The sequence below is a fragment of the Falco biarmicus genome, chromosome 16 (genome assembly GCF_023638135.1).
Source record: "Falco biarmicus isolate bFalBia1 chromosome 16, bFalBia1.pri, whole genome shotgun sequence".
Classification (NCBI taxonomy): Eukaryota; Metazoa; Chordata; class Aves; order Falconiformes; family Falconidae; genus Falco; species Falco biarmicus.
In genome coordinates this window covers 2,601,309-2,629,283 of record NC_079303.1, presented here as the reverse complement: position 1 = coordinate 2,629,283, position 27,975 = coordinate 2,601,309, and the positions used below count along the sequence as shown (strand labels likewise).

Sequence of the window (27,975 nt, the reverse complement as noted above, 5' to 3'; positions counted from 1 at the left end):
CCCTGGCCCTGGGATGGGGTGTACGGTACCCACCAGCCCAGGTGCCATGAGCAAGGCTTTGAGGACTGTTTCCCACTGGTAGGACAGACACAGCCCTCCATCACTCGGTCCTGCCATGCGCAAGGATGCAACCCCCTGAAATACGTGTCCCTGAAGCCAGCGATACCGCGGGGACACATTTGCCACGGGGTGAGCTAAGCCACCCGTCACCTTTCCCAAGCAAATCCATCACCGGTGGCACAAACCACAGCAAAGCACCACGGGACGTGGCATCCAAACGCCTGGCGCTGGGGAAACATCACCCCGCCAAGGGGTTTTGCGGGCCATAGTCACCCTCATAGTCCTGGCTGTCAAAGAAAACCACAGGAAATCAAAAAGTATGAACTTCAGAACCACTTGAGCCAACCCATGAACAAATAATTTTAATGTTTTTTTGGTTGTTTTTTTTTCAGCAGACCGTAGTTTTCTCGGAGCTCCACAGTCTCCTCTCTTTGAAGTTGGACAGATACAGTAAACACAACAAATATATGATACAACCCATCACAGCTGGATTAAAAAAAAATACACAAAAAATATAATACATAAAAAAATGGATTTTTAACATTGTGGACTGACACAGCTCTAAAAATGGTGATTGTAACCCTGGTAAGCTTTACAAAGTCTTTAAAAAAATAAAACAGTACTTCATGTGAAATTCATAAATACACTGGAGGAGAATGGAGGGGTTGGGGGGGGTGGGGTTGAGAAAGTGTCTCTGGGATCGTGGCTAAACCCCGGCCAGGGCTGTGGGGGCACCAGGCAGTGTGTGTGTGGGGTGCGGGTGGGCGCCCCGGGGGCTGGATGCAGGAGGGATGCAGGGAGGGATGCTGGAGGCACAAACCGGTCCAGTTAACAAAGAGCGTCGTCCCCCGGCAGGGCCGGGAGCAGGGCACGCCTGTGTTTTATGGCAGGGAAGTTTGGAGTTTTCATTCCCAGAGTTTTCAATCAGTGAGTGAAATGGAAGAAAGCAAAAGAACCACGGAACAACAACAAAAAAACCCCATGCTACATATGAGAAGTCAGCCGGGTAGCCCCAGCACAGCCCTGGGATGGGATGCTGGCGCCTTTCCCTGGGTTTTTCCCTCTTTCCCCCCTGCTCCAGCTGCCCCTGCTCGCTGCCTCCACCCAGCACCCAGTCCCTGCCCAGGCACAGGGATGGGTGGCTTCTCCCAGCAGCAAGAGGTTGAAGTCCCCACACCTCGTGGGACACGTGCCACCGTGACGGCAGCCAAGGCCCTTTCCTGAGCTCTGGGGCTGTTCCTGCTCTGCACCAGGCAGCATTGATCCCAAACCCCCGCCTTGCCCCCCTGTCCCAGGCTCCAGCACCCCTCAAACCACCCCTGCCCTCCCCTGGCACCCTGCCTCTGCTACCCTGCTAGCACGAGAAACCTGGCCAGTGCTGCCCATCTCAGGCTCCCCGTCACCCTGCCAGCCCCCTGCCACCCTGCTCCGTGCCACCGCTGCAACACCAGACCTCTGTCCCTCTGCGTCCCTCCTGCACCCTGGGGATGCTCTCCCCTTGCAGCCGCAGCCTGGGCATGCTGCCTTGGCTCGTTTTGGGCTGCAGCCACAAAAATATCTCCAGGCAGACCCAGTTCCCCGTCCTGGCGTCCCTCCTGTCCTCTGTCCCCTCTCTGTCCTCCCTGTCCCAAACTCTGCCCACTCACAGCCTGGCCCTGCATTGCACAAGGTGCTTCTCCCTGCATGAGCCGCCTCTCCAGCTGCTTCCCGCGGGATGCAGGTGAGCTGTTTGGAGCGGCTGCAGGGAGCAGCTAAAACCAGAACAGGCAACACAGAAAAAAGGCAAAAAAGGTGAGGGGAAAAAAAAAAAAAAAAAAAGATGGCAAATGTACATATGCAAAGTAAATCAGGCAAATCTGCCCTCACTGCTCTCTCCTCATTCCTCCTCAGCAAGCGAGCACAGGGGGCGGGGGGGTGCGTTTAGCCTGGGCTAAACCCCCCCAAGTGCAATCCCTGAAAGCACCCGCACAGCTCAGGGATCCCACTGCCACGTACAAACCAGCCTCTGGTCTGCAGCCATTCCAGAGGTGGAGACATCCCCAAGACTTCCCTACACAAGCCAGCTCCCCGTGCCCGGCTTTTCCTGCACGGCTCCGACCCCGCAAACTCAGCTGCATCCCCTCCTCCAGTCACCAGCATGGGTGGGTGGCAGGGGAGCCGGTCCTGGACACGGCAGAGGGTCCTAATCCTGATTACAAGCATGGTGTCTCTTTAAAAGGTATTAAAAAGCACTTTAATTTAAAAAAAAAAAAAAGGAAAAAATAAAATGAGCCATAAAAAAACGGTTTGCATCGTCGATGCCCTCCCACCTTCAGCACTGCCAGCTCCCAGTGCCCCAGCTGGGCACAGAGACCGAGCATCCCGGGTGCTGGTCCCTGGGGAGGCAGCAGCATCCCCCTCCACCGCCCTGCCCTGCCCTGCTCCTACCTGCCACCACCTCGGCACGTCCGTCCCCATGTCCCCGCTGCCACCCGGGCTCTGCCAGGCAGCACCGACGCCGCGGCCACTGCCATGCCCACCGGTTTCGGATCAGACCTGGCGTGACGCCACGGCCTCCAGCCTGTCCGTGCTCGCTCTTCTCTGCTCAGCGCCAGGACCGCTCCTGAGCCGGGCAGGGGGCAAAAGGAGGGGTCGTCCTCCGCTCCGACATCCCGCTGCTGGCAGTGGCACAGCAGGCTCCCGGCCTTCATCGGCGACACCGAGGGCCGGTCTCTCCCCATCCAGCGCCGGACGCAGGTTTCCTTTCTCCCTACGCTTCCTTTCCCATTCTTCTTTTTTTTTTTTTTATTTATTTATTTAAAAAAAAAAAAAAAAAGAAACTGTTCCTAAGTAGAAAACATCTGCGATCACAAGTCAGTCTTTTTTGGCTATTGGTTTCCTTCCTCCTCCTCCTCCTCTCTTCAAATGACTTCTCATGAGGCAACGGGCACGGGCGGCTCTTCTGCACGGCCCTCTCCCTCCCCTGCGCACCCCTCGTGCCCCTGCCCGTCCCCGAGGGCCCCTAGTCCTTGACCAACTTGTACACATGGTGCTGGGCGCCGTGCTCGCTGGTGGAGACCTCAAAAACGAAGGCTATGCAGAGCAAGGTTTCCTGGGTATCCCTGTTCGTAACAACCTGCGGCAGAGCAGAGAGCGTGTTAGGAGGGGGCTGCACCCATGGGGAGATGCTGTTACACAGGGGGTTGCACGAGCTCAGGCACAGGCACTTCCATTGCACCACCAAAAATTTGCGACGCAGTTTTGGAGGGGTAGCATGGGCTTGGGCACAGCCACTTTAATCCCACTATTAGAAACTTGCTACCCATCATTTGGGAGATTTGCAAGGGCTCAGGCACAGGCAGTTTAATTGCACCACCAAAAATATGCTGCCCGATTTTTGAGAGGTAGCATGGGCTTGGGCACAGGCACTTTAATTGCACCATGAAAAATTTGCTGCCCATTATTTGGGAGACTTGCAAAAGCTCGGGCACAGGCACTTTAACTGCACCACCAAAAATTTATTACCCAGTTTCAGAGGGGTTGCATGGGCTCAGGCACAGCCAATTTAATCGTACCACCAGAAATTTGTTACCCATTATCTGGGAGACTTGCATGGGCTCAGGCACAGGCACTTTCATTGCACCACCAAAAATTTGCTACCCAGTTTTTGAGGGTTAGCATAGGCTCGGGCACAGCCACTTTAATTGCACCATTACAAATTTGCTATCTCTTACTGGGGGGTTGCACAGGCTCAGGCACAGGCACTTTCATTGCACCATCAAAAATTTGCTGCCCATTATCTGGGGGTTGCATGGGTAGAGGCACAGCCAATTTAATTGCACCACAAAAATTTGGTACCTGTTATCTGGGGGAGTTGGACAGGCTCATGCACTGACACTTTATTTGCACCATCAACATTTACTCCCTGTAATTCAGGGGGCTGCACAGGCTCTGGCACAGGCGCTTTAATTGCACCATGAAAAATTTGCTACCCAATTTTGGAGGGGTAGCACAGGCTTGGGCGCAGCCACTTTAATTGCACCATTATAAATTTGCTACCCATCATTTGGGAGACTTGCAAGGGCTCAGGCACAAGCAGTTTAACTGCTCCACCAAAAATATGCTGCCCAATTTTGGAGGGGCTGCATGGGCTCAGGCACAGTCGATTTAATTGTACCACCAGCCATTATCTGGGAGATTTGCAAGGGCTCAGGCACAGGCACTTTCATTGCACCATCAAAAATTTGCTACCCAATTTTTGAGGGGTAGCATGGGCTCAGGCACAGGCAGTTTAATTGCATCATTAAAAAATTGTTACCCATTATTTGGGAGACTTGCAAGGGCTCGGGCACAGGCACTTTAACTGCATCACCAAAAATTCATTACCCAGTTTTGGAGCGGTTGCATGGGCTCAGGCACAGCTAATTTAATTGTACCACCAGAAATTTGCTACCCAATTTTTGAGGGGTTGCATGCACTTGGGCACAGCCAATTTAGCTGTACCACCAAAAATTTGCTCCCCATTATCTGAGAGACTTGCGGGGGGTCAGGCACAGGCACTTTCATTGCACCATCAAAAATTTGCTACCCAGTTTTTGGGGGGGTTGCACCACGGGGTCTGGCACAGCCAGTGTATTTGCACTGCCAAGGCTGGGTGCTCGGGGCTGGGCAGCACACAGCAGGGATGGTGAGGTGGATGCAAGTGTGGGCTCCGTGCTCCGGGTGGGAAATGCTCCCTGGAAAAGGAGGATACCTGCAGGATGGTGAAATTCTCCAGGACGCTGTTCATCATGTACTTCTCTGGGAGGTGCTTGAGTTTGTGGATGAAGTTGATCATGTACTCGCACATGGGAGACCGGTGGATGCGGTAGACGAACCGGCCGTTCTCCAGCCGCGCGTACTCCGTCTGCGGGGAAGAGCCGGGGTGAGCAGCCACCCCCTGGGAGCCGAAACACAGCGGGGGGACACGGGCATGGGTGGGTGGCAGCCAACTGGGACAGGGCGGAGATGACCTCTCCGCTCCACCCAGGGACAGGCATGCACCCATGTGTCCTACACCCAGCCCTGGGGCCTTCTCCATCCCAGGACCCGCCGTGGACCCGATTCCCACCTCTTCCCCGTGCAGCAGGACTCAGGACTCACCTCCACCTTCTCCACGACCTGCTTCCCAAAGGAGCACACCTTGGTGGAGACCGTGATGGTCATGTTCTCTGCACTGCTGTACTGGCTGCTGACACCATAGAAAGTCCCCGGCCCATCCTGGATCGTGCTGTTTAGATCCGCCTGGAGAGATGAGAGTGGAGAGAAGGTCCCATTAGGTGCCATCACACCCAGCTCTCCATGGGGACAGGGCACACCAGCTTACAGAGCTGCCCAGGATGCTCCCACTCTGCCAGAAGGGTGCCCAACCTGCAACGAGCCCGTGGCTGGAGGACAACCCCCCCCTCCATCCTCGTCCTCCCAGCATCGTACCCAAAATTTGACGAGGAAGAAGGAGTTCTGGGGCCCACGCTCATAGAGCTCCTTGAGGCCACCTTTCTTCTCAGGGAACTTGTCATAGATCTGGCGGATGTCCACGGCCTCCAGCAGCGGATCGCTGTACGAGGGGTTCGTCTGGCCGATGTGCACGAAGAGGTGTTTGCTGTACTGTAAGGGACGGGGCGGGGAAAGGAAAAACCAGAGGTCAGATGGAAGCGAGATGCCACCAAGCGCAGTGATGGGCACCATCCCACCCGGCTGGTGGGGACACAGAGGGGACCGTTACCGTTTCAGCATCCCGTGGCACCTCCATGAAGGCGGAGTACTCGAGGAGCCGGAGCTTGGCAGAGGCGATGGTGCGGTCCTGCCAGACGGGCACGGCCGAGGCGGCTGGTGGGAGCGGAGCCAAGGGCTCATAACCTGGGAAGGGGGAGCATGGGGAGGGGGAGGGGGCAACCATGAGCTGGGACCAGGACCGGGACAGCAATGCTGTCCTTAACCACATCCCCCCCGCCCTGTATCTCCCAGCAACGGGGGTTTTCCCACAGGGTGGCCAAAACATGGGATGTGCCGGTCCCTCTCCTGGGTGGAAAGGGACTGGGGAGGGGGGGACACAGCTGGGAGCAGCAGGGTCCTGCTCACCAGGGGGCTTTTTGTCAGGCTTAAAGCCAGGTTTTTCCCCCTGCAAGGCTGGGGAGGGGACCACAGGTGGGTGGCACTGTGGGTGGGAGGGTTGGACCGGGACAGGGGACATAGAACCTAGCAGGGGTCCTGCACAGGGGCAAGGACAGCACTTACTGGCTAGTGATGGAGGCATGGGTGGCTGGATGGGGTAAGCTGGTTGTGCAAACGGTTTAATGCTGGAAAGCAAAGAGCATCATTAGGTTAACGAAGCCCAGGTCACCCCAGCCCCTTGCCAAGGGCGAGGGGGGGGTCCTGCCCAGCACCAGGCAGTGGAGGGGTTTTGTACTCACTCCTGAGAGGGTCCAGGCTGTCCTGGGATAGGCCCACTCCAAAACTGCGGGAAGAGCACAAGGAAGAGTCAGGCAGCTTCTGACACCCCCCCCAAATTCCCCTCCACACCTGCTGCAAACTGCCCCCAAAGCCCCCCCCTGCACTGCCACCAGGGCTGAGGGTGGCCATCAAATGTCACCCCCCACCCCCGTCCCCTGTGCAGCTCATACACGGGGATCCCTGTGTCCCCCCCACCTCAGGGTGTCTCTGTATGGGGGGGTGCGGGGCTGTCCTCACCCTGGGGGCAGCAGAGAAGACGGCCTGAGGAAGAGGAGGGGGGGGGCTGAGCTTGTTCTGCAGGACGCTGGCTGACACGATCTGCGCGGAGGACATGGAAGCCATGCTCTGCAGAGCCTTATCCTTCGAGACCTGGTCCTGCGGGGGGCACAGGAGGAAGACGGGGGTTACCGGGGCAGACTGAGACACACACACACACCCCACCCCCCCCAATCTGAGTGTGCCTGGCAGGTTTTGCAAAGCTTGGAGCCGGTCGTGCAGACTGGCCGAGGGACCAGGGCAGGTGGATGCCCCCCCCCCCCCTAAATTCACCCACATTAATTAAGGCTTGAAGCTTCCAAGTGTCCCGTGGGCAAGAGCTGCCAAGTCTGGAAGGTGTCCCCACTCCCCCTGCAAGGGTTTGGCCCCTTTGTGGGAGGGGACAAAAAGCAACGGAGAACAAAAGGCATCACAAACTCGAGCTCAACTTACCAAGTTCATGGCCTGTCCGCAAAAGAAAAAAAAAAGATAAAGGTTAGAGCATGGTGGGAGCCTGCAGGCACTGTGTGCACCCCCTGAGCTGTGCATCCCCCACCCCAGCTCATCACCGCAGTCTGATTCGGGAAGCAAACCCCTCGACCCAGCTGGTCACCAGGGGATGCATACGGTGGGCAACGATGCCCAGCCTTAATCCCACCGGGAACGGGGTGCCGATGACCCTCACTATTTCAGAGGGCTGCTGTGGCGAACCAGGCTCCACCGTTGTTGGCTCTTAAATATCCTTTACAGCTTTTCATACCACTTACAACCTCCTCAGCAGCTCCCAGCTCTGGCACGGAGAGGAAGAGCTGCCCAGCTCCTGCCCTGCCCGGCAATGGGCACCGGCACCCGGCTGCCCCGGGACGCCAGCACCAATTCCACCGCAGGCACCGCAAGGAGGACCCTGGGCACAACCCCGCTACGCCTGTGGGCATTTATATAGCAGACCAATCCTTTTTATCTTTTTCCTTTTTTGCTCTGGAGGTCGCAGCACCACTGGACAGGGGCGGAGGGCACCGAGGTCTTGCCCAGGGGACAGGGTTGCTCCTCCAGCCGCATCGCAAGGACACGCGCGTGCCGGTCCCATCGCCCACCCTCTGTTTTCCCTCCGAACCCTCCTCAGGGATCAATGGCTCCATTTATTTTTCACCTGGAGCAGGGCAGGAGTGCGGGCATGCAGCCACACGCCGGGTAGCACTAAGACGCACGTGACTGCAACTTAAAGATATATAGGTATTGCTCACGGGAGGGACTCTCCGTTCAGCAGGACAAGTGCTTTGCCCCCAGGTATGGCTGGCAAGGGATGTTTCGCATCCACAGTGTATTTTTATGATTTTTTTTTAATTTTTATTTATTTATATATTGCTCAGGGGGATCTCTGCCCTGCCTGTACCCTGCCAGATCCCTGCAGGCAGCGAAGCCAGGGATGGAGAGCGCAGCCACGGATGCCGGTCTCCATCGCCCCAGCCCATGAGGTCACTCCTGCCTCCAGCTCCCCCATGCCCTGTGCTGTGCAGCAAGGAAAGCCTATTTTATTCTGGTTTATTCTATTTTATAGGCTTCTGCTGTTGCTGCCCCCTGTCCCCAACTGCCCCTCGGGGTGGGGTCAGGTTTAAGACAGACAAGCCCAGAGGAGCCTCCCAGGACAGCTCTGGCTGCCTTCTCCTGCCATCTCCCAACTGACCCCCCTGGTCAGGGGGACCCTTCCTGGCACCCTGCTCCTGCTGAAGGGCTTTGGAGGGCATGGCTTGGGCGGCTCCCGGGCAGCGTTAAAGCTTCGGGGACCAGAATGCCAGCATCAGCTCTGACAGTGCCCCCCCCCCCCCGCCAGCCTCAGTGCTGGAGACTTGGGGACAGTGCCCGGGACAGGGAGCTGGCGATGCTTTTGGGACCCTGAGGTGGTGGCAAGGGGCTGAAAGGTTTTCTAAGCTCCCCCACCCTCGGGAAGGCAGCAGGTTCCCCCCAGATCCTGCCCAAGGAGATGCCCTCCGGTGTGACGATGCAGGGAGCAACCCTGGAGCATCCCAGGCTATGCAGCCCAGCCTGGAGCTGGCTGTCCCCACTGGGTGGCTGTGCAGTGGGGACCCCTCTGTCCCCAACCTTGCACCGTGTGGGTCCAACCCGAGCAGGGCTCGGTCCTTCGGTGATGCCACCAGTCCTGCCCATGCTCATCCCCCCGCATCATCACGCTCCCCATCACCGCCACGAAGCTCGGTGGGAACGGTTACGGAAGGGTTAGTCGGGCTCCATGAGGAGGAAGGAAGGAAAGAAAAGCCAACCAGAGAAGAGAGGATGATCCAGTTTTTCCTCGCTCGGCTCCCTTGGCCCCTGGGACCACGGGCTGCCCCAGGACCGCTGTGCTCCCTCCCCAGCACCACGGCCCCATCCGGACCTGCTGCCACCCGCATCCCCCAGGTGCCACCTGGGCCATACTCAGACCCTGGTGCATCACAAGCCACCGGGCTGGCAGCCTGCAGGGACCCCCGGGACCCCCCGCTTCTGCCCAGATCCTGCTGGCACCCGCTGTGAGCAGGGCCAGGTCCCCGCTGGGGCTGGGGGAGGGTTTTTGCACCCCTTGCTTGAACCCCACTTTGCCTCGCTGGCTGCTCAGGGGGGTCTTTCCCCTCCTGGGAAAACCTCTGATGACCCAAAAGAGGGGGAAGCCCTTGTGCATCACCCGAGGAGGGTTTAAACCCCCATTTTCCCATGGCGGAGCCCTTGCCTGGGTGAAAGGAGGGGATCTGGCACCCAAAGTCACCCTCCTGGGGGAGAGGGAAGGGGTCTGCCACCCCATCCTTTGCACTTTTCTCTGGGTATCCTGCAACGATGCTTCTACAAACCTTCCAGTCCCAGGAGCCAAGGGAGGGGGAAGAAAAAAAACCACCAAAAAGGAGAGGTAACGAAGGAAAGCAAGCGGCACATGGCAGAGCCGAGCGCGTTAGTTGTCAGCAGGCGGGGGGGCCAGGCGGGGCGGTGGGGGGGGACACGCGTACCTTCAGCTTGGACTGAATCTCCCGAGATTTCCGTCGGGCAAGAACCTGCAAGTGGCTAGAGACCTGCAGAGAGAGAGCAGAAGGAGAGGGGGAACAGCAGAGCCGTCAACCAGAGGAAAGGAGAAGGAAGGAGAGGGGCTGCCCATGCTCACAGAGACACCGCCGCGGACACCTGGGCAAGGGCGCCAACGTACCTTGATGCCAACCTGGTACTCCCGCACCTTCTTCCGAGCTAGAACCTGTATGTGGCTGGACACCTAGCGCCCGCCACGCCGTTCGGAAAGGAAAATACAGACAGTGTGAAGATATGTTCCCCCAGCAAGGTGGGATGCTCTTCCCGGGGAAGGGAGCGGGGAGACCGGGGGGAGCGCGCGGGGCTTGATGCTCCTGGAGATGCTGAGGGTCCTGCGCCTGCTGCGAGCTGAAGGGAGGAAAACTGGGGGGAGGGGTACTCGGTGCTGTGCTGATGGACGCTGGTTTGTGCCCCCCCCCCGGGTGGGGTGAAGCTCCTCAGAGTGAAGCTGCCGCAGTTGGAGCATCCACGTTTACCATCTCTCTGGGCTTCCCGGCCGGACAGCCCCCCCGGCCCCTGCGAGCGCAATGGGGTGCTGCCTGCACCCAGCGCCCAACACCTGGCCCGGCTCATTTGGGGTGCCCCTGGGTGGGCTGCAGGGGGGCTGCCAGGAGGGACAGGCTCATTCCCCCTGCACTCCTGCTGAGTTTGCAGGTGGGGAAGGTGAGAAGAGGGTCGCGGGGGGTGGGGGTGGTTTGTGTGTCCAGACACCTGTAAGAGCAGGATCCAAAGAAACGGGGCAGGAAAGGCGCAGCGTGGATGGGGTGCCTGCCCTGAGCCCCGGGCAGGGTGGGGGGCACCAGGGCTGATTTTGGCAAGATTTTTCTCCCACCAGCACCAGGCGGTCCAAGAAGGGACACCAGGCTGTCCATGACATGACCACGCAGAGGGGACAATGCCACATGCGCTCTCTGCTGTGACTTCCCCAAGTGCCCCCAGAGCATCGCTTTCGCCCAGTGCTGCATCCTTCCCCCTGCAGAGGTTGGAGCGGGGGGGGGGGTCCTGTTAAGGCTTTAAGCTGCTCAACACTGGTCTGAACACAAGGATGGTGGCTGGACACTGGTCTCTCTCCCTCCAGCACCAGTTCTGGAGGGATGTCCCTCCCAGTGCCTGGGGACCAGCACCCTGCCCTGGTGGGGACTCGTGGCAGGGGACAGTCCCAATGTAAGTGTCCCCATGCCCCAAACACATCCATCCCCCCACGGGGGGAGACGCACCCTGGCTCTGCCGGACAGGCAGCACGGCTGCTGGTTGGGGACAAAGATGGAAGGAAGAGGCCACCAGACACGTGACACATGGACATGTCCCACTGAGGGCCACAGCACCCCACTGGTGGGGTCTCTGGCACGAGGGTGCAGCGAGGGCTTGCAGCCGGGATGGATGCGACCCTGCCTACACGCTGTGAGGCGAAGGACCACCGCGTGCCCCCTGCCCTGCCAGCATCCTGCCCGCACGCTGCCTGCCCAGCACCAGGGCAGCGAGGCTGGGGCAAGGGCTCTGCCGTAGCTCCGGGCCCCCCAGGACCAGCACCACCACACAGCCCGTCCCCTGGCCAGGATGGGGGTGCCTTGCTCTCAGGCCGGGGGCTTTGGGGGTGCCCTCACCGTGGTGCCTGGCACAAGTGCCATAAAGTCTGGCAAGGGGCAGAAGTGGGACCGGTCTCCGGATCCGGGTGGAGCAGGGAAGAGATGCACCAGACGCACACACTGCTCGGCTGGAGATTCCAAGGGCTCCTGTCACCCGCGGGGTGACCCCAGCCAGGCGGGGGGGCTGGGAGCTGCCTGCCCCGGCCCCCCAAATTTCAGGGCATCCCCAGATGGGGCTGGGACAGACCAGCCCGAGGGTGTTTGTGCTCGCAGACGAAGCTCCACGCAGAGGATGAGGGTCCTGCTGGCAGCAACGGTGGCTCCAGGAGAGGACACAGAGGATGGGCAACTCAGCCAGACACCCACTCCCCCCCGGGGCTTACCTGGCACCCCCCTCCCGACCCCCCCTCCAGAGACAAAGCAGAGCGATGCCCTCACCTGCTTCCTCGTCCGTGTCTTCCCCGTCCGCAGCTTGATGTACCGGGCTATCAGTTCATTACGACCTGCCGGCAGAGCCAGGGGGTCAGCCCCGGGGTAGCGGGGGGGCATCAGCCCCCAAAGGCACCTCTGCCCCCCTGTCCTGCCCAGCCCAGCCCAGCCTGATGATGCTGGTCCTTAATGAGGCCGGTCCTTAATGAGGGAGGCACTGCCAGGAGATGGCGCTGCCATGACAACTGTCCAGCCCAAGGGGACAGCGGGGTGGCCCAAGGGGACATCAGGGTGGCCACCCCCCTACCAGGCCAGTGAGACCCACCTGGTGGCCCCCACCCCACCGGGTTTGCCAGCCCCTAGATGCAGGGGGCTCAGAGTGGGGATGCCAGCCACCGGAGACCCCCACCACAGCAGGGTCCCCAAACACAGGCAACCACGGACACCCCCCAAAAGCCATCCCTAGGGCAGCCACCCACCCGGCTCCATGCAGCCCTTCCCACGAGGGTCCTGGGGTGTCCCCCTGGCACCCCACTTCCCGTTTGCGAGCCATGCTGGCCTTTCCACCACTATTTCCTAACGTCCTGGGTCTAATTCGAAGCAGAAGTTGCTTTTGCGCCACATTTTAGAGGCCAGCTGTGGCCAATCTATGTTCAAACGTCAGAGCAGCTGGGAGCTTTCTTCTCCCAGCCCCGGCCCCGGCCCCCCCGCCGCCGCGCCCCCCGCGCACGGGGGCGGCCAGGCACGCCAGATTTATTTTAATGGACCAGATGGTCGCGGTTGGAACTTGTCGAAATGCCCTTGGAGAGGGTTTCGGCTTTAAAAAAAAAAAAAAAAAATCTCTTAAAAAAAAAATAATACACCCCCCACCCCCCCCACACTCTTCTACCCCAACCAGCCCCCTCCCAGCCCCAGAGCAACTGGGCCCTCCTGGAGGGGGGGACACATGGGGACAGACAGGGCCAGGTGCTGTGCTGGGATGGCTGTGGGGTGTCCGTGCTGGGCAGGAGCTGGTGGGTGGGTGGGGGTCCTGGAAATGAGGGTGCCCCCTGCACGGCCAGCGTGGCACCCCCAAGCCACCCCACAGCCCTGAGCACAGCTCCCATCCTGCCCGCCACTCCCAGCCTCGTTAGTGCCTAATTAGGGCCAGGTCCCCAAGGGTGCCCTTTAGGGCCAGGTGAGCTGATGCCTGCAGCAGGGTGCTGCCAAGGGCTGTGGGCACCCTGGTGCTGAGCCCCAGTTTGGGGGTGCACCTTCACTGAGCACCGCAGCATCCCCCTTCGCACACCCCGCTCCCGAGTCGCATCCTCTCCTTCCCCATAGCCAGCCCCTGGGAAAGAAATCTGGGAAAGAAAAGTGGGTGCCTTCGTGCACCCCAGCGGGGCAATCAACCCAGTGCCCAGCACCCAGCGCCAAGCGTCTCCTGCACCCATCCTGCCTCGCATGACGTCCCAGCCACCACCCTGGGCTGCGCCCTCGCACCCTGTGCCCGCGCACCCTGTCCCTGTCCCCCGTGATTCACCCAGGCCCGTGCCATTCCCTCCGAGAGGGCACGTCCTCCTCCAAATTACCACATTCCCCAAATTCCTCTCCCCTGACACCACCACGTGAACCAGTTGGACAGGCTGGGTTAAAAATAACCCGGCGGGCAGCGAGTGAGAGCAGCGGGGGGCCAGCGTGCCCAGCCTGGCCCCCCAGCTCCCACCTGCTCCGCCACCCCCGCACCGCTGGCATCAGTGGGGCACGGGCTGCCGTGACCATGGGCACCCCAAGGGACCCCCCCAAAAAAGGGGGAGTGGTGGAGAGCAGTGGCACTGGCACACCTTTGTGTCGGATGCCAGCATCGCCTGTGCCACTGGTGGCCCTGGGGGTCCCAGTAAGCTCAGCACCACCAGCTGGGGGTCCTGGGGGTCTCGGTGAGGAAGGGGGGGGGATGGGGGGGGAGATGAAAGGCAGCCGGCGGGGGCTGCTGCCTCTTTAAGCAGCTGCCAGATGTCTCCGAAAGGCTGGAAAAACCGGTCGGGGCTCGGCGTGCTGCACAGGGCCAGGCTCCCGGCGGCACTTCAGCTATTCCCGGAGAAATCCAAAAAATGCACCCGCTTGGGAAGCCCTGTGCTCCCCCCAGCCCCGACGCCCTGCGCTGGGGGCCCGGGGAGCTGGCATGGGGACGGGGACAGTGGCACCCAAAGCCCCATCCCCTCTGCCCACCGGCAGCGGGTGAGCCATCGCCGGTGACAGCAGCATCCCGGGCGGACGGGTGTATTTTGGAGGCTGGGGATGAAGGCGCCGGCCCTGGTGCCTTCATCACCGCAGGGTGACAGTAACATGGCAACCTGTCCCCGGCTCTCAGGTCACTAGCCCTAGGGGTGACATGATGGGAGGTGATGGGGAGGATGGACCAGCCCGCCCCCAAGCAGGCATGGGGACACCATGGCACCTTCCGCTGCTCTTTGGTGGCACCACGCACCCTGCGCCAGTATCAACCCCTGCCTCCATCACCCATCCTCATCCTCTTCCCGTTGCAGAGCCACCAAGACGGGTGTTTTATGCCACCGGAAACTGGGCTGAGACCCCCTCCCCCAAACTCATTGCACCAGTGGGGCCCGCCAGCCCCACTGCTGCCAACAAAGTCACCCACAGCTGAGCAGGGTGCTGGTGGTGGCCGGGGGCGGGTGGGTGGCCCTCGTCACCGGGTGCTGCCCGCCACCAGGTCCGGTTGGGGGAGGTTTGGGGAGCGATGCGGAGGCGCATGGGAGCGGGAGGGTTGGCGCTGGCCCCGCAGCCCTGCGCCCGCTCCCTGCCTGCACCCGCTCCCTGCCCGCACCCGCTCCCTGCCTGACGGCTTCACCAAACCAGTCGGTCCGGCAGGGCCGAGAGAGGGAGGGAGCGGGAGGGAGAGCCAGCGCAGAGGGAGGGGACGTGGGTCACTGCCACCTCCCCGGTCCAGCTCCGGGATGCACCTGGGGAAGCTGCTTTTGGGGTTGGGGGGGTGCTCGAAGGCGATGCCCCGGTGTGGGTTTGGGGCAGGAGGTTTTGCTTCACCCCCAGCCGCTCCGTCCTGTCCCCACCACTCACCGTACATCTTGCCCTCATCCGAGAGGATGATTTTCCGCCGGCCGCAGGGGGGGTAGATCGCCAACGCCTCCTGGAAGCTCTGCTCGATGTCCGGACTCCACACGCCCTCGGCATCATTGTCCAGACTCTTGTCCATGCCGTCCTGGCCATCTTCCCGCCCCTCCCCGGGGCTGCCGCTGGCGTTCCAGCTGTTGGACGCTATGGTGCTGGCTGCTCTGGGCTCCGACCCTGAGCCCCCACGGACACGCGACAACCTGCTGGGACACAGGGGACACCCATCAGCCCCTGAGACCCCTTGCTGGTGGTATGGGGCTGCAGTGACAGCACGGCCCCAGGTCTGTCCCCAGTGCTGGCCCTGTCCCCACTCACAGCCAGGGCTGGGAGCAGCATCCCGGTGTGGGGCATCAGAGGCACACACAGGCTTTCCTGGGGCGCAGAGCCATGATTTCCACGAGTACCCCCAAATCCAAGCCACGAGCAACCATCCAGGGTCCCCCCAAATAAAGGTTGGGAAGGAAACAGCCCAGATACCGCATTATCCGTACGAGGAGCTCGGGCACTCGGCACCCATGGGTGACACCCCGGGACGGGGCGGCAGCAGCCCCGCAGCCTGCGAGCCCTGACCCCGCACCAGCACCCACTGCCACCCCACCGCCTCCTTGGGCGAGCCGTGCCCAAAATCACCCCCAGCCCCAAAAATTCTGGCAAAGACAGAGTTGGGATTTGAAGGGAGATGCTGGGCGGCTCCAAGCCAGACCCCGCTAATGGAAACCAGGCGGCCAGAACCCTCCGGCAGCCCTACCCCTGGCACCGGCAGAGGCCCCCCACCCCGAGGATGCTCAGCCGGGGCGCTGGGTGCTCCCCAAGTGGCGGGTGATGCCGGGGAGCCTTCAACACTCCTCCTCCTCCTCCTTTTGCCCGGCTCCCGGCGCAGTGTTTTGCAATAACATGTTTGGCGGCAGCTGCCGGCGGTGGGAGCGGAGAGGTGTCTCCTGCGCTGCTGCGCTTCCCGGACGGCTGGGAGTGTACAAAGGTCTTCGGCGCAGACATCTCCTTTTAAAGGAACTGCAAGCAGCCCTGCTGGCTCAAGCGTGCTGCGAGGCCTTCTTTTTTTTTTTTTTTTTCCTTTTATAAAAAAAGAAACTTCTCCCCCCCCCCCGCCCCACTCTCCCCATCTCTCTCCCTCGCCGTGACGTGATGTCAGCCCCTCCGGTCCCCGCCACCCGCCCCTGCCCGCTGTCCCCCCCGCTTGCTGCTCCCCCTCTTGCCGAGCGCTGTGGCCAAATAAGGAGAACTGGATTGTAGGATCGAGCCGGCCGGCCAAGAGCGGGATGGCGGCGGCGGTGCTGGACAGGCCTGTGGCACCCCGAGTCCCGTGGCACGCCGAGTCCCACGCCATCCCGAGCCCCATGGCACCCCCAGCCCCTGCACCCCGACTCCTGCGACACCCCGAGCCCCACGGCACCCCGAGCCCCTGCACCCTGACTCCTGCGACACCCCGAGCCCCACGGCACCCCGAGCCCCTGCACCCTGACTCCTGCGACACCCCGAGCCCCACGGCACCCCGAGCCCCTGCACCCTGACTCCTGCGACACCCCGAGCCCCACGGCACCCCGAGCCCCTGCACCCTGACTCCTGCGACACCCCGAGCCCCACGGCACCCCGAGCCCCTGCACCCTGACTCCTGCGACACCCCGAGCCCCACGGCACCCCGAGCCCCTGCACCCTGACTCCTGCGACACCCCGAGCCCCACGGCACCCCGAGCCCCTGCACCCTGACTCCTGTGACACCCCGAGTCCCACGGCACCCCGAGCCCCTGCACCCTGACTCCTGCAACACCCCGAGTCCCACGGCATGGCAGCTGTGCCTGCTGCTGGGGTGCTCCGTGGGGCAGCCCCCAGGAGGGAGATGTCATCCAAACCCAGCGGGGTGGTGGGGGTGGGAGGGTAGGGGGACACCGGGGCAAGGCACTGGGCAGGGATGGGGAGGGTGGCCACAGCGGGACCCCCCAACTGCCCCCCCCCCCCAACAGCTCAGCTCTGTCCCAGTGTGGGGTGCAGCTGTCTCGGCCAGGCACTGAGCCCCAGCTGCCCCACAGCAGCCCAGGATCCCCAGACAGGGGGAAACCACAGACCCCCCAGATGCCCCACAGCAGCCTGAGACCCCACAGTCCCCAGACCCCATGGTCCTACAGTGACACCTGAGCCCACAGTGGCCTGGAACCCCCCAGCAGCCCAAGACCCCCCCAGCTGCACCATGGCAGCTCAGGAGCCCCCAGCCTCAAGATCCCACCGTGGCCTGGGACCCCGCAGCCCTGCGCCAGGCTGGGAGTTGGCAGCATCCCGGGACCCCACGGGGCTGCCATCAGTCACCCCAAAAGCTGGTGCTGGGGGGTGGCTTTGCAGGGACCCACCAGAGCCCCTGCCCACCTTGACTGATGGGTGCTTTTGGGGCCAAGAGCGAAGCTATAGGGCCAAAGGCAAAGCTATAGGGCCAAAAGCAAATCTATAGGGCTGAAAGCAAATCTATAGGGCTGGATTCACCACTGCAGGCAGGATCCTGGAACAAGCAGCGTGACCAGTGCCCTGGGTCACTGTCCCCACACCGGGCATCACGTGCACAGGCGGGGTGCCAGCTGCCCACACACCTTGCCTGTGGCACACATCCCCCCCTCCCCAGGAGCTCCCCAACACTCCCCCAGCACCCCCAGCCCCCTCCCACCCCACTGCCCCCCCAGCAGGGAAACCCCAGCCCAGCCTTTTCAGGGAAGCCGGGAGAAAAGGGAGGGTGATGCTGGGGCCACGGCCAAGGTGAGAGGAAGCAACAACTCCTCCTCCTCCTCCTCCTCCTCCTCCATGGAACCTGCTTTTGGCCAGGCCGAGACACTGGATTTCCTGGAGGGAGGGTGCAAGGCACCGCGCTGACGCAAGGCATGGCCGAGCTCTGCGCTCCACCCAGCCCTTACAAAACACCAACAACAGGAGCAATTAGGAAACCGGCATGGCTGGACAGCCTGCGGAGGGACCGCTGGCCAGACCTGCTCTGGGCAGGGAGGGGACCGGACCTGCCAGAAAACATGTCACCAGCTCCTGCCTCCCAGCTGCTCCCCAGGGACCAGGGGGAGAAGCCCCCTCCCAGGGCACAGGCATCTCTGTGGACCACTGATGCGCAGTGGGGATGCTTGCCCCCGGGAGGAGGGATGCTCGCTGGTACCCGTGCTCACTCACCCACCCCTCTGCACCCTGCCTTTGTGGGGTGCCACACTCCAGCCCCAGGGTTTAGAGGGTGCTGGAGGAGGGCTGCACACCCACGAGGTCCCCCCGCATGGGTGAGACGGGTGCCCGCAGCGGGCAGGGGAGGATGCTGCCGAGGCAGCCCTTATCTCCCTGCAAGGCCAAGGCTGTGCCAGGAGATGGGGACGGCATTCCCACGATGGGGATGACGGGGACAGCATTCCCACGATGGGGACAATGGGGACAGCATTCCCACAGGCTCACAGAGCTCGGCTCCGGCACCTCGTGGTAGGGGATGCGAGGGAAACCCAGGGTTGGGAGAGCTGCTTGGGGCTGGAGAGCTTGGAAAAGCAACAAGAAGCTTCTCTACACCCTGGGAAAGCAACAAGGGTGGTTGCAAAGAGGGAGGGATGCTCAGGCGATGGGTGTTTTCTGGTGAGTCGGGGGAAGGAAATATTCTGGAGGCAGCGGCTGTGGTTGGAGCGGTGCAGTGGGCATCCTGCTGGGGCTGGGCGCGGGTGCTGAGGTCAGGAGCAGGGTGCTGTTGGGACCAGCACAACCAGCCACGATAGGGATCGGGTCGGGGGCATGCGGGATGGCACGAGGAAGAGCACTTGGGCCTGGGAGCATGGGGACATCGCTGCTCGGAGCCAGGGGCTGTGGGGCCTGTTGCCCCTGCAAAGCCCCCAGGTGCAGGACAGCACCCTGTCCCCATCCCTGTCCCATGCTCTTGAGCTGGGGGGAACGGTGTGTTCCTCTTCCCTTGCACGCTGAGCCCCACAAGCGTTGCCCCAACTCACGCCCCACCTCAGGCACAGCCCTGGCAGCCCCCGCCCTGCCCCAAGCCTCTGCATCCCGGCTGCACTGGGCACCCAGCAAAGAACCGGGGGCTGCCCAAGCAACGGGGTGATGCCACCCAGCCCTACCTTGGCCAGTGTCACGGCACAGCGATAAACACCCCGTGACACACTCCTTGCTGGCCCCGGCCATCCCTGTCCTCCCGGCTGGTGCCAGTGCCAGCATCACCCCTCCTTGGGTGCAGCCCCCCAGCTGCCACTCTTTGCAAACTGGGGTGGTTATTGCCACAGCATCCCCCCGCAGTGCCGGGGATGCAGGGCATGGCCACCACCATCTGCTGCAGGAGGGGTCCTGCAGCACAGCATGGCCCCAGCTGACACCATCCAGCCCCAAGGTCCCCTCCTTACCTAGGGCTCCCCTGACCCACAGCGGAGCAGCACCAGGACCCCATGGGACGATCCCCCGCGATGCTGGGGACACTGGGTGGGCCAACAGACTCTGGTACGGGGGTCCAGCTGCATCCCAGCTCCATCCCGCCTTCCCATGCAGGGGGCCCAGGGCGATCCAGCCCTCCTCCCTCCACCCCTGCACCCAGACCCCACGGCGAAAGGATAAAAGTTCACCGGCAAGCCCGGGCAGGCGCGGCACAGCGCGGTGCTCAGCCTCGCACCGGCACAGGCAGAGCGCTGCCGCCTGCACCAGCCCCAGTGGGGGGACGTGTGAGGCCACCGTCACCCCCTTCCCATCACCGTGATCCCAGGGGTGAAGGGGGAAAGGAGCCCCCATCCTCTCTGGTGCTGAGTATGCAGCCCCCCGCCAGGGCTGGCTTGGGAGGGGGGCTGGGGAGTCCCACTGCGACGAGGTCCCTGGGGACAGCCCGCCTGTGGGGACGTGGAGAGGGGCTGCTCCGTCACACAACAGGTTCTGGATGATCCCATATAAGCAAATCCCAAAGGTGAGGCTCCCGGGCACCCCGGCTCCTCCCTGCGCCCCCCGGCACATCAGGGCTCAGCAAGAAGGTGGCTGGGGGTCCACCAGCAGGCAGAGACCTTTGTTAACGTGCCCCTGTTGTGGGCAGGGGACATCAGTGTGCTCCTTGGCTCGGCAAGGGCAGCGCTGGCCGGTGGCAGTGTCCCTGCTGCCACCCCTGCCCATCCCATAATACGGCTGGGAACAGGCCGGGAGAAACACTGCTCACAGCACCGACACACCAGCTCCAGAGAGCCCTTCGAAGCAAACCCAAAAGCCTTGGGGGTCCCGGGGGACCCCAGTAAGACCCCGACATGCCACGCACAGAGCCCGGCCACCCTGGGCTGAGCCCAGCACGACCCTACCGCGCTTTTCTTGCCGTAGCCAAGCATTTTTCGCAGGAAGCCCATATCCCTGGCAGCTCGCCCAGGGACCCTTCGGGAATGCCCTACCCCATGCCCTGCCCCGATCCCACAAGGGGCACCATCCCGGTTGGCATGTGGCCGTCCCGGGGACGCCCAGCACCCATCGAAGCGAGCGGCAGCGGCTGAGCAAGACCCGGCTCGGCGGGGCGGGCGGTGGAAGGTTTGTTTACATCGCACTCCTCTTCCAAACAGCTCTGGGGCTGCGGTGAGGGATTCCCCGGCTTGCGAAGGGCGGTCGCCCTGCTCCCTCCCACCCAGGTTTGCACCTCCTTGACGGGAGGACCAGCCACCTTCTCCCCAAAGGGACCCCCGGCGTGGGTTGGGGACCCAGGCAGTGGCAGAGCCCCCCATGCGCCAGGCCGGCTCCCCACGAGACAGCCCGACTAATTTCCTCCCCTCTATCGCTTCCTGTCCCTTCCGGCTTGGCGGGCGGCTCAGGAAGCAATCGGAGCGGGGAAACCGCAGGAGGCCACGTGGCAGCATCCCACCAGGGTCCTCAGTGCTGCCAGGGCCGCCCTGGGCACGTGCCCCCCAGCTCCGGCCAGACCCCTGCAGCCAAAGGGTCCCTCAGCTCCCAGCGAAGCCCCGGGGACCCACAGGGATGCAGCCGATCCTCACTCAACAGCACGAGGGATGCTCAGACCCCTCATCCCGAAGAGCGGTGGGGGAACAAGGAGGAAACCAGAGTGATTGGCCCTGAAAACATCTGGGAAGGGATGAGGGAGGGGGTCAGGTGCCCCCCAGGGCACAGCCCTCCTAACGGCAGAACCACGGGCGCCCAAACCAAGCCCTCTGTCAACTCTTCCTCCAGTCCCAGTAGGGTGGTGGAGCTGGGTTTCGGCTGCTGGAGGACCTGAGCTGGTTTTGCTCAAGCCTCCAGGCTCAGGACCTGAGGGCAGGGGACTGACGGACACCGTATCCCGGCTTCCCTCCCTGGCCCAATTACGGCCGCCCTGCCCAGCCAGGACGGGGCGTTTCACCCAGCAGCGCATAAATAGAAAGCTTTTGCAGCATTAATTGCTCTCTGCGTTATGAAACGAGCTGGATGGAAACAACAGGGTTGGTGTCGCCTGCCAGGGACAGGCCACAGCCACGGCCGTCCCGTGACACCCCCAGCGTCGGTGACCCGTGGCATGGCCAATGCCAGGCATGACACCCACTGGGGACCGTTGGATTCGCCTTGCTCCTGGGCCAAAATACACCCATCCCGGGATGTCTCCCAGCGAACATCCCCGGCAGACGAGCACGGGGCATCCGTGTCCCAAGTCCCCAGGGACTCCCCCAGCACCGCTTGTCCCAAGGGTCTCTGGGGTCAGGGAAGCCCCAGGGCCAGGCAGCCCCATGCCTGCAGTGGGACGGTGTCCCGGGTACCCTGCCAGCCCTCGGACCAGCTCCTGGGAGGAGAAATGCCTCCACGGAGGAGTTTTGGGTGCTGCTGACCCCATTTTATGCCATTGCGGCAGGGCTAGGGAAAAAAGTCTTCTGGGGAATTGCTGGCTGCCAGGCGAGGAGGAGGAGGAGGAGGAAGGCTGCAATGCATTTCACACCCGCCCCCGGCCGCCTCCACCCCTGCGAAACCCAACCCTGCCCGGGGAGCAGCTGCACCTGCTGCCCGCGCCGTGGCACCCGCCAGAGCCCAGCCAGCATCACCGCGCTCCCAGCTGAGCGACCGGGAGGAGAAACCCAGCAGGGCAGGGGGTCGTGAGAGCTGATCCCCCCCAAGCACCCAAGACAAGAGGCTGTGGGGGCCTGCCAGGTTTTGCCATCCCAGCTGAGACATGGAGATGCCCCAGCTGCCGGAGGCCGGGGCAAAACACGACACAGCAATGTCACCTGGCCACTGTCACCCCTGCGAGGAGGCACATTCCCCTGCCCTCCTGCGACGAGCTCGCAAAGCTCGGGGCAGCGCCAAACCAAGGTCCTGCGCTTAACGCAGGAGCTGCACTGGCAGGTGGGCACTGCCCCACGCAAACCGCACGGGTGATTTGTTCCCAGAAAGGGATATTTTGGTTTAGCAGCATTTTAATGTGTGACATCAGCCCTGACCGGCCCAGCGAGCAAACCCTTGTGCACACCAGGAGCGTGCCGGGTGCCCGCGGTGGAGCATCGCCTTCTCCAGCCCCTCTCGCCTGCGCCGAGAGCTGGAAACGGGCACAGCGACTCCTGCTCCCGCAGATTGAAAAATTGCTCTGGAATCCTCGGGGAGGAAAGTTGCTAAAAATACACGAAGGCAGTATTCTTGGTAAAAGAAGGAGCTCCAGCAAGAAGCATGGCCCAAGAGTGCCGGAGAGCCTGGCACGATGCGCTAGCCCCCTGCCTGGCACACTGGTACCCAAACAGCGGAGCCGGACCCCGACCCTCCGCTCCATGATGCTGCCTTGGCACTGAGCACAGCGGTCACCCCGTGCCACAGATGACCACAGGCACTGGTGAGGAGCATCAAGCGAGCACCCTGCCCAACTCATCCCCCAACATGTGGGCAAGAAGCCGGGCAGGGAAAAAAGCAGGCTCTTGCACCAGACCTTTGCTCCTGGACTGCCGAGCGCCCAGATCACCCCGCTAATAAAAACCCGACGCTCGCTTGGGCTGGGGGCTCGCGTGCCTGCGTGCGGGTGTGCTTTTTCCCAAACCCGAATTGCCTAAGCCAAAGAGGGGGGGAAAGGCAGGAGCTGGCTGCCTCTGGGGGAAGGGCGGGCGGCGAGGAGCTGGCATGGGAACGGCAGCCCATCCTCCACGCACTCCGCTCCGCGTCTGTAAACTTTGAACATCTTCCGGAGAGAAGTTAGTGGCTATTGTGAACAGCTGGATCTAATTTTACGAGGAGCGAGGAGGAGACAGTCGTGGGGAAATAATAAGGCTTGGCGCTCCCAGGCGAGGATCCCCGAGCCCGGCCAGCCCTCCTGCCTCCACCGCACCCCGCCGGGGGGGAGCGCCGGCAAGACGGCCACGGGGAAACTGAGGCACGGAGCAGAGCAGGGCTCAACCGCACGCTGGGTAATGCAAACCAGGAGTCCCAGCGTCCGGGGCATTGCTCCTCCGTGTGTCCCAGACCCATCACCGCTCCAGCAGCCGGGGCATCGGCAGTGGCACGGCTCTTCCCTGACGTGGAAAGCTGGGCTGCCACCGCGGGCCACCCTCCCAGGCCAGGGCAGCACCTTCAGACGCAGGGACCCCCAGCACGCTCCGTGCTCAGGGGCACCGTGGCGTGACACATCCCTCCAGCCGGCTGCTTCCCCCGAGGCTCTGCCCACCTCCTAAAATTAGCTCCAGCTCTGCCGTCCCATCCCTGGCCGCCCCCCCTGGCCGCCCCCCGCAGCCAGGGGAGCTCTGCCAACACACGCTCCGGGTCCCTACCGATCCCACCGGCGGTGAAGGGGAAGGGGATAAACCAGCCTCCTCCATCGCTCGCATCTCACCTGCCAGCCACAAGCCACAAGCGAGCAAGCTTTTCCCGGTGTTATTTCTTACAGGGTGAAGCGCAGCCCTGAAGCGGGCTGAAGTCACCTCCTGTGCCTCTGGCTAGTGAGGGCCGGCCGGCCGAGGGTGAGCTCCGGGTTGGCTTTGGCCAGCTGAGACCTGGCACATCTCGTGACACACCAGGGAAGGTGGCAGGGGTATGTGCTAGGGGGCACGGCGGGTTTCTGTACCGCTGCTGTCTCATGGCATGCAACGGAGGATGCTGGGGACACCGGAGCGTTGCATCCATTCACGACCAGGTGAGGGGACACGCTCCAGTGGGATTTGCACCACCAGGACAGGACGTGCTTTGCACAATTGGACACTCGTATTTCTCTGGACCCTCCACCTGCAGGATGCCATCAGTTGTGCCAATTTAGAGCCCTACGTGAATGCTGTCCCCACGGGGCCACCAGCTGCCACCCCTGGGGTTCATGGCCTGACACCTCCGAAGGGCTCAGACACGTGTGCTCACCACGAAGCCCTGCAACAGCACCCGGCGCTGGATGATCCCCTGCTCCCCACACACACCCAGGCAGGCGAGCGGCCATCCAGCACCGCCAGGAGCTTTTCCCAGGGCCCCTCGCTCCCATTTCACAGGCGGGGAAAACCGAAGCACCGGGAGTTGTAGCGGCATGTCCAGACCCGCAGCAGGATACGGCCGTGTGTTATCACAGGGGGAGGGGGGGCCCGATCCTGCCACATGCCCGCTGCAGGCTGGCACGGGGCACGGCCCCGCTGGCTCACCCCATCATTACCTTCCCTCCCTCCCTCCCTCCAAAAAAACATTTCATAAGCCGCCACGTGACGGTGGCAATAGCGAACGCCCATGCGCTTCAGGTGCCTGCCCCGACCACAACACGCAGGTGCCTGGGCTCAGCCGCCGCGCCGCCCCGGCACGCTCCCAGCCTGGGCACTGACCCCAAATAACACCTCAGACACGCAGCTGAGACGCTCAGAGCGTGGCCTGGCCACCCAGCCAACCCCCCCGGGGATGGCAGCTCCCAAAATCAAATGTATTTGGTTATATCCCATCCACCAGCAGCGCCCAAGGTGGTGCAAACACCGTGGCAGCCCCACCAAGCCCCTTGCAATTGCTGTCAAGGATTTAATAAGAGAAGCTCCAAGAGATGGGCCAGTTTTTGGACAGCATCCATCCCGTCTGGCGATGGCCAGAGGGATCCCAGCCCCAGGAAGAGCGCCAGGATGGCTCTTGCCACGCAAATCCCAGCAGCACCCTTGGTTAGGGCTTTGCAGCTCGTCCTCCTCTTCCCCTCCATCCTTCACTCGCACAGACAGAAGAGCAACTAAGGCAGGAAAACCCATTTTCCCCCTGAAAACAACCTAAAATTGCCCATTTCCCCCCTTTCCAGCCGCTGTGTGCCCGCATCGCTCCCACCACCGACCTCACCTGCCACCGGCCTCGGCGCTTGCTGTGTGTTTGACAGGAGCTGCGCGGTTACTTACTTTTTAATACATTAATTATAGCTGATTACCACTGTCACCCCCACCTCCCCAGAGCCACGGCTTGTTCACGCACCACTGGGAAAAGGCTCCTTCCTTCGGCACAATGCTGGGGCCGCCGGGACTCACCTCCCGACCTGCTCGGTGGTGGCAAGATGGGGGTTAAATGGCAATTAAAAGGAGATGCTGTTCCTGGTATCATGATAAACAGTGACCATACGTCATGGGAAATGGATGCAAGTCCCTGTTACGGATGGACGTGGAGGCTGGAAGGGGGTTTGCTTTGCTGGAGGGGGATGTTAGAGGTGGGATGGCTGGCGGAGGGTTCGTCTCTGTACCCCTTTGCCCCCCAAAATGCCACAGTTGAAGCATCCCCCTGCTCCCAGCCGAGCCCTGACACCGTAGTCACCCCGGTCGGGACGAGGGTCCTTGAGATACCTGGGTACCGCTTATACAAGGCAGCTGGAGCCCGCCGCCGAGCCCGCCGCTTTGGAAGGGTTATTTTTGTTAGAAAAGCCAGTGTGGTGCCAGCTGCCTGCCCGCCCCAGGGAGGGAGCTGGGTGCCCGAGGTCCCCTGGGGACGGGAACGTCCCCCGTGTCACCCGGCAGGGAGGGGGCGGCTGCTCACCCCACAGCCATCCACAGCCCCTTCCCATCGGAACACTGGCTCTGCAAACCCAACAGGGCCAAATCGTCTCCCAACGCAACACTCGTGCCCATCCTCTCCGGTGGGTCAGTGCCGGGAACGCTGCTCGGGCAGCGCTGCGGTGAGCGTCACCTGCCTCACAGCGGGGTCCCAGCCCCGCCACCCCTCACCCATTTCTCCCCCAACTTCACCGCTGGGTGACCTTGGCAAGCCCTGACCCTCCCATCCAGTTTGGGGACCCCCTTCCTCCCATCCCCAGGACCAGCCCGCCCCAATGACCCACCCCGAAAGCCGGGTGCGGTGAAGGGCTTTGGGGCTGTGGAGGTCCAAGGGGTGCATGGGGAGGGGGGTCACCAACCTGGTACATCCCCGGTTCTCCACCCATCATCACAAGCACCCCAAAACTGGGTGGGGGGGTAGCAAGCCCTTGCTGGCAGGGCCCCCCAGGGTGGCCGGGCAGTGCCAAAGCCCTGACTCACGGCGTGCACGTACCCGCGCGGGGTAAAGCGATAGGAGGGGAGAGACGACGCTGGAGCCCAAAATACCCCGGCGTGCCTGACACCGGAGATTATCGCTTTGCCGGTGGGACGGGCGCCCGGCACGGCTCGCCCTGGCTCCCCACAAAGCACCAAAACACCCCAAAACTCTGCCTTCACCTTCGCCCCTGCCAAACCTCGAAGAGCAATGGGGCTGCGGGCTCCCTGCCGCCCTGTCGGGGGTCCCGGTACCATTTCCAGCTGGTTTCTCCCCAAAATATGTTTTTTTTTCCCAGCCGGCACAGGCCAAACGCATTGCATAGGGCCTGAGCGGTTTTGGGGGGGTGGCACTGGGAGGGCTTGGCCTTATTTTCCTTCCAAGGGGATTGTGGGGGGGGGGAAAAGACCCAACAACCCCAACCCCAAGGAGGGTGTAAAAATAAAATAATAATAATAATAAAGATGACACACTGCTGAAAATTATACATCTAATTGCTGCCTCGTTAGCAATGCGCCCCTATGACGAGGCACAAAGTGTTTAGCATACAGTCAGCGTATGGTCATCCCCTACATGCGTGTGACACACATGTAACGTGACACGCGTGTGGCCCCCACACACCCCCCCGGGACCCCCCCCGAGGGGCACTGGTTGGGCCGAGGGGCAGACGGGGCGGTTGATCCCTCACTATAACGCCCGGCGCCCCGCTCGCTCCCGACGTATGGGCTATAGGGTACACAAGGCCCCTTTGTAACCCTATAGCCCGCCGCGCACCCCGGGGATGGGAGGATGGGAGGGGGGCGGCGGTGGAGAGAGGGGGGGGGCGGGCAGCCCCGACGGGGCGGGAGCCTGAGGAGCCATTGCCGGGGGGATTGGGGACACCCTGGGGACACCTTGGGGACGGCTGGGCTGTGCCCCCCGCCACACGGGCTTACATACACCTTCCCCCCACGCGCGGCCGTCGGGGGGAGGCACTGGGGGCGCGGGGGGCAGCGAGGGCTGGGGCGACCCCGCCGTGTGTGTGTGTCCCCCCCCGGCGGGCTGGGTGCAGGCGGAGGGCTGCGGGCCGGGAGGGAGGAGGCGCCGCAGGAGGAGGAGGAGGAGGAGGAGGAGGAGGAAGGGGGGCCGGGGGTCTCCTCTCGGCGGGCCTTACCTGCTCCGTGCTCCGGAGGGGCTGGGCCGGGGGCGCCGGGGCCGGGCCGGGGGCCGGGCGGGGGGCGGCAGGAATGCGGGAGCGCGGCGGGTGCCGGGTCCGCGCACGGAGCCAGCGCAGCGACGGGAAAGTTTATGCGAGGGAGGAGCAGAAAGTTGGGAGTCAATCAGGAGGCGGCGGGGCCGGGCCGACCCTCCGCCCTCCCCCCCGGCCTTCCTCCCGCCCTCCTCCCGCCTTCCCCCCTCCTTCCTCCCGGCCGACCCTCCCCCCGGCCGCCCCCCCCCCCGCCCCGGCGCCCCCGACGGGGCGGCGGGGCTTCCCCTCCGCCGGGGGGGCTGCGGGGAGGGGGCAGCGCTGCGGCCCGGCCCGGGCTCTGGCAGCGCCCTCTGGGAGCCTTCCTCATCCTCCTCCTCC

General features: G+C 62.7%; 1 protein-coding gene across 6 annotated transcripts; it reads right to left on the bottom strand.

Moving 5' to 3' along the window:
- Positions 1-396: 396 nt before the first annotated feature.
- On the bottom strand, positions 397-27,696 carry TEAD3 (TEA domain transcription factor 3). 6 transcript variants are annotated; one of them, XM_056362026.1, is made up of 14 exons: positions 27,562-27,696; positions 14,943-15,199; positions 11,877-11,941; positions 9,974-10,036; positions 9,780-9,842; positions 7,240-7,251; positions 6,769-6,906; positions 6,492-6,535; positions 6,316-6,377; positions 5,804-5,937; positions 5,512-5,685; positions 5,182-5,322; positions 4,793-4,945; positions 397-3,175 (listed from the first exon to the last, which is right to left on the bottom strand). In XM_056362026.1, exons 2-14 carry the CDS (start codon positions 15,076-15,078, stop codon positions 3,062-3,064), a joined length of 1,299 nt encoding a protein of 432 aa, XP_056218001.1. In that variant the 5' UTR covers positions 15,079-15,199; positions 27,562-27,696; the 3' UTR covers positions 397-3,061. The 6 variants fall into 6 exon arrangements, with proteins under 6 accessions (XP_056218001.1, XP_056217998.1, XP_056218002.1 ...); XM_056362023.1 differs by having other exon boundaries at positions 14,943-15,196; positions 27,562-27,680; XM_056362027.1 differs by lacking the exon at positions 9,780-9,842.
- Between the last annotated feature and the right edge of the window lie 279 nt (positions 27,697-27,975).

Excerpts from the sequence above, each read along its gene's own strand:
- TEAD3 (XM_056362026.1), bottom strand. The coding sequence starts at position 15,078 with ATGGACAAGAGTCTGGACAATGATGCCGAGGGCGTGTGGAGTCCGGAC. Across the intron at positions 5,938-6,315 it reads CATGCCTCCATCACTAGCCA|GTTATGAGCCCTTGGCTCCG; the intron begins GTAAGTGCTGTC and ends CCCCCTTCCCAG. Across the intron at positions 4,946-5,181 it reads AGGTCGTGGAGAAGGTGGAG|ACGGAGTACGCGCGGCTGGA; the intron begins GTGAGTCCTGAG and ends TCTTCCCCGCAG.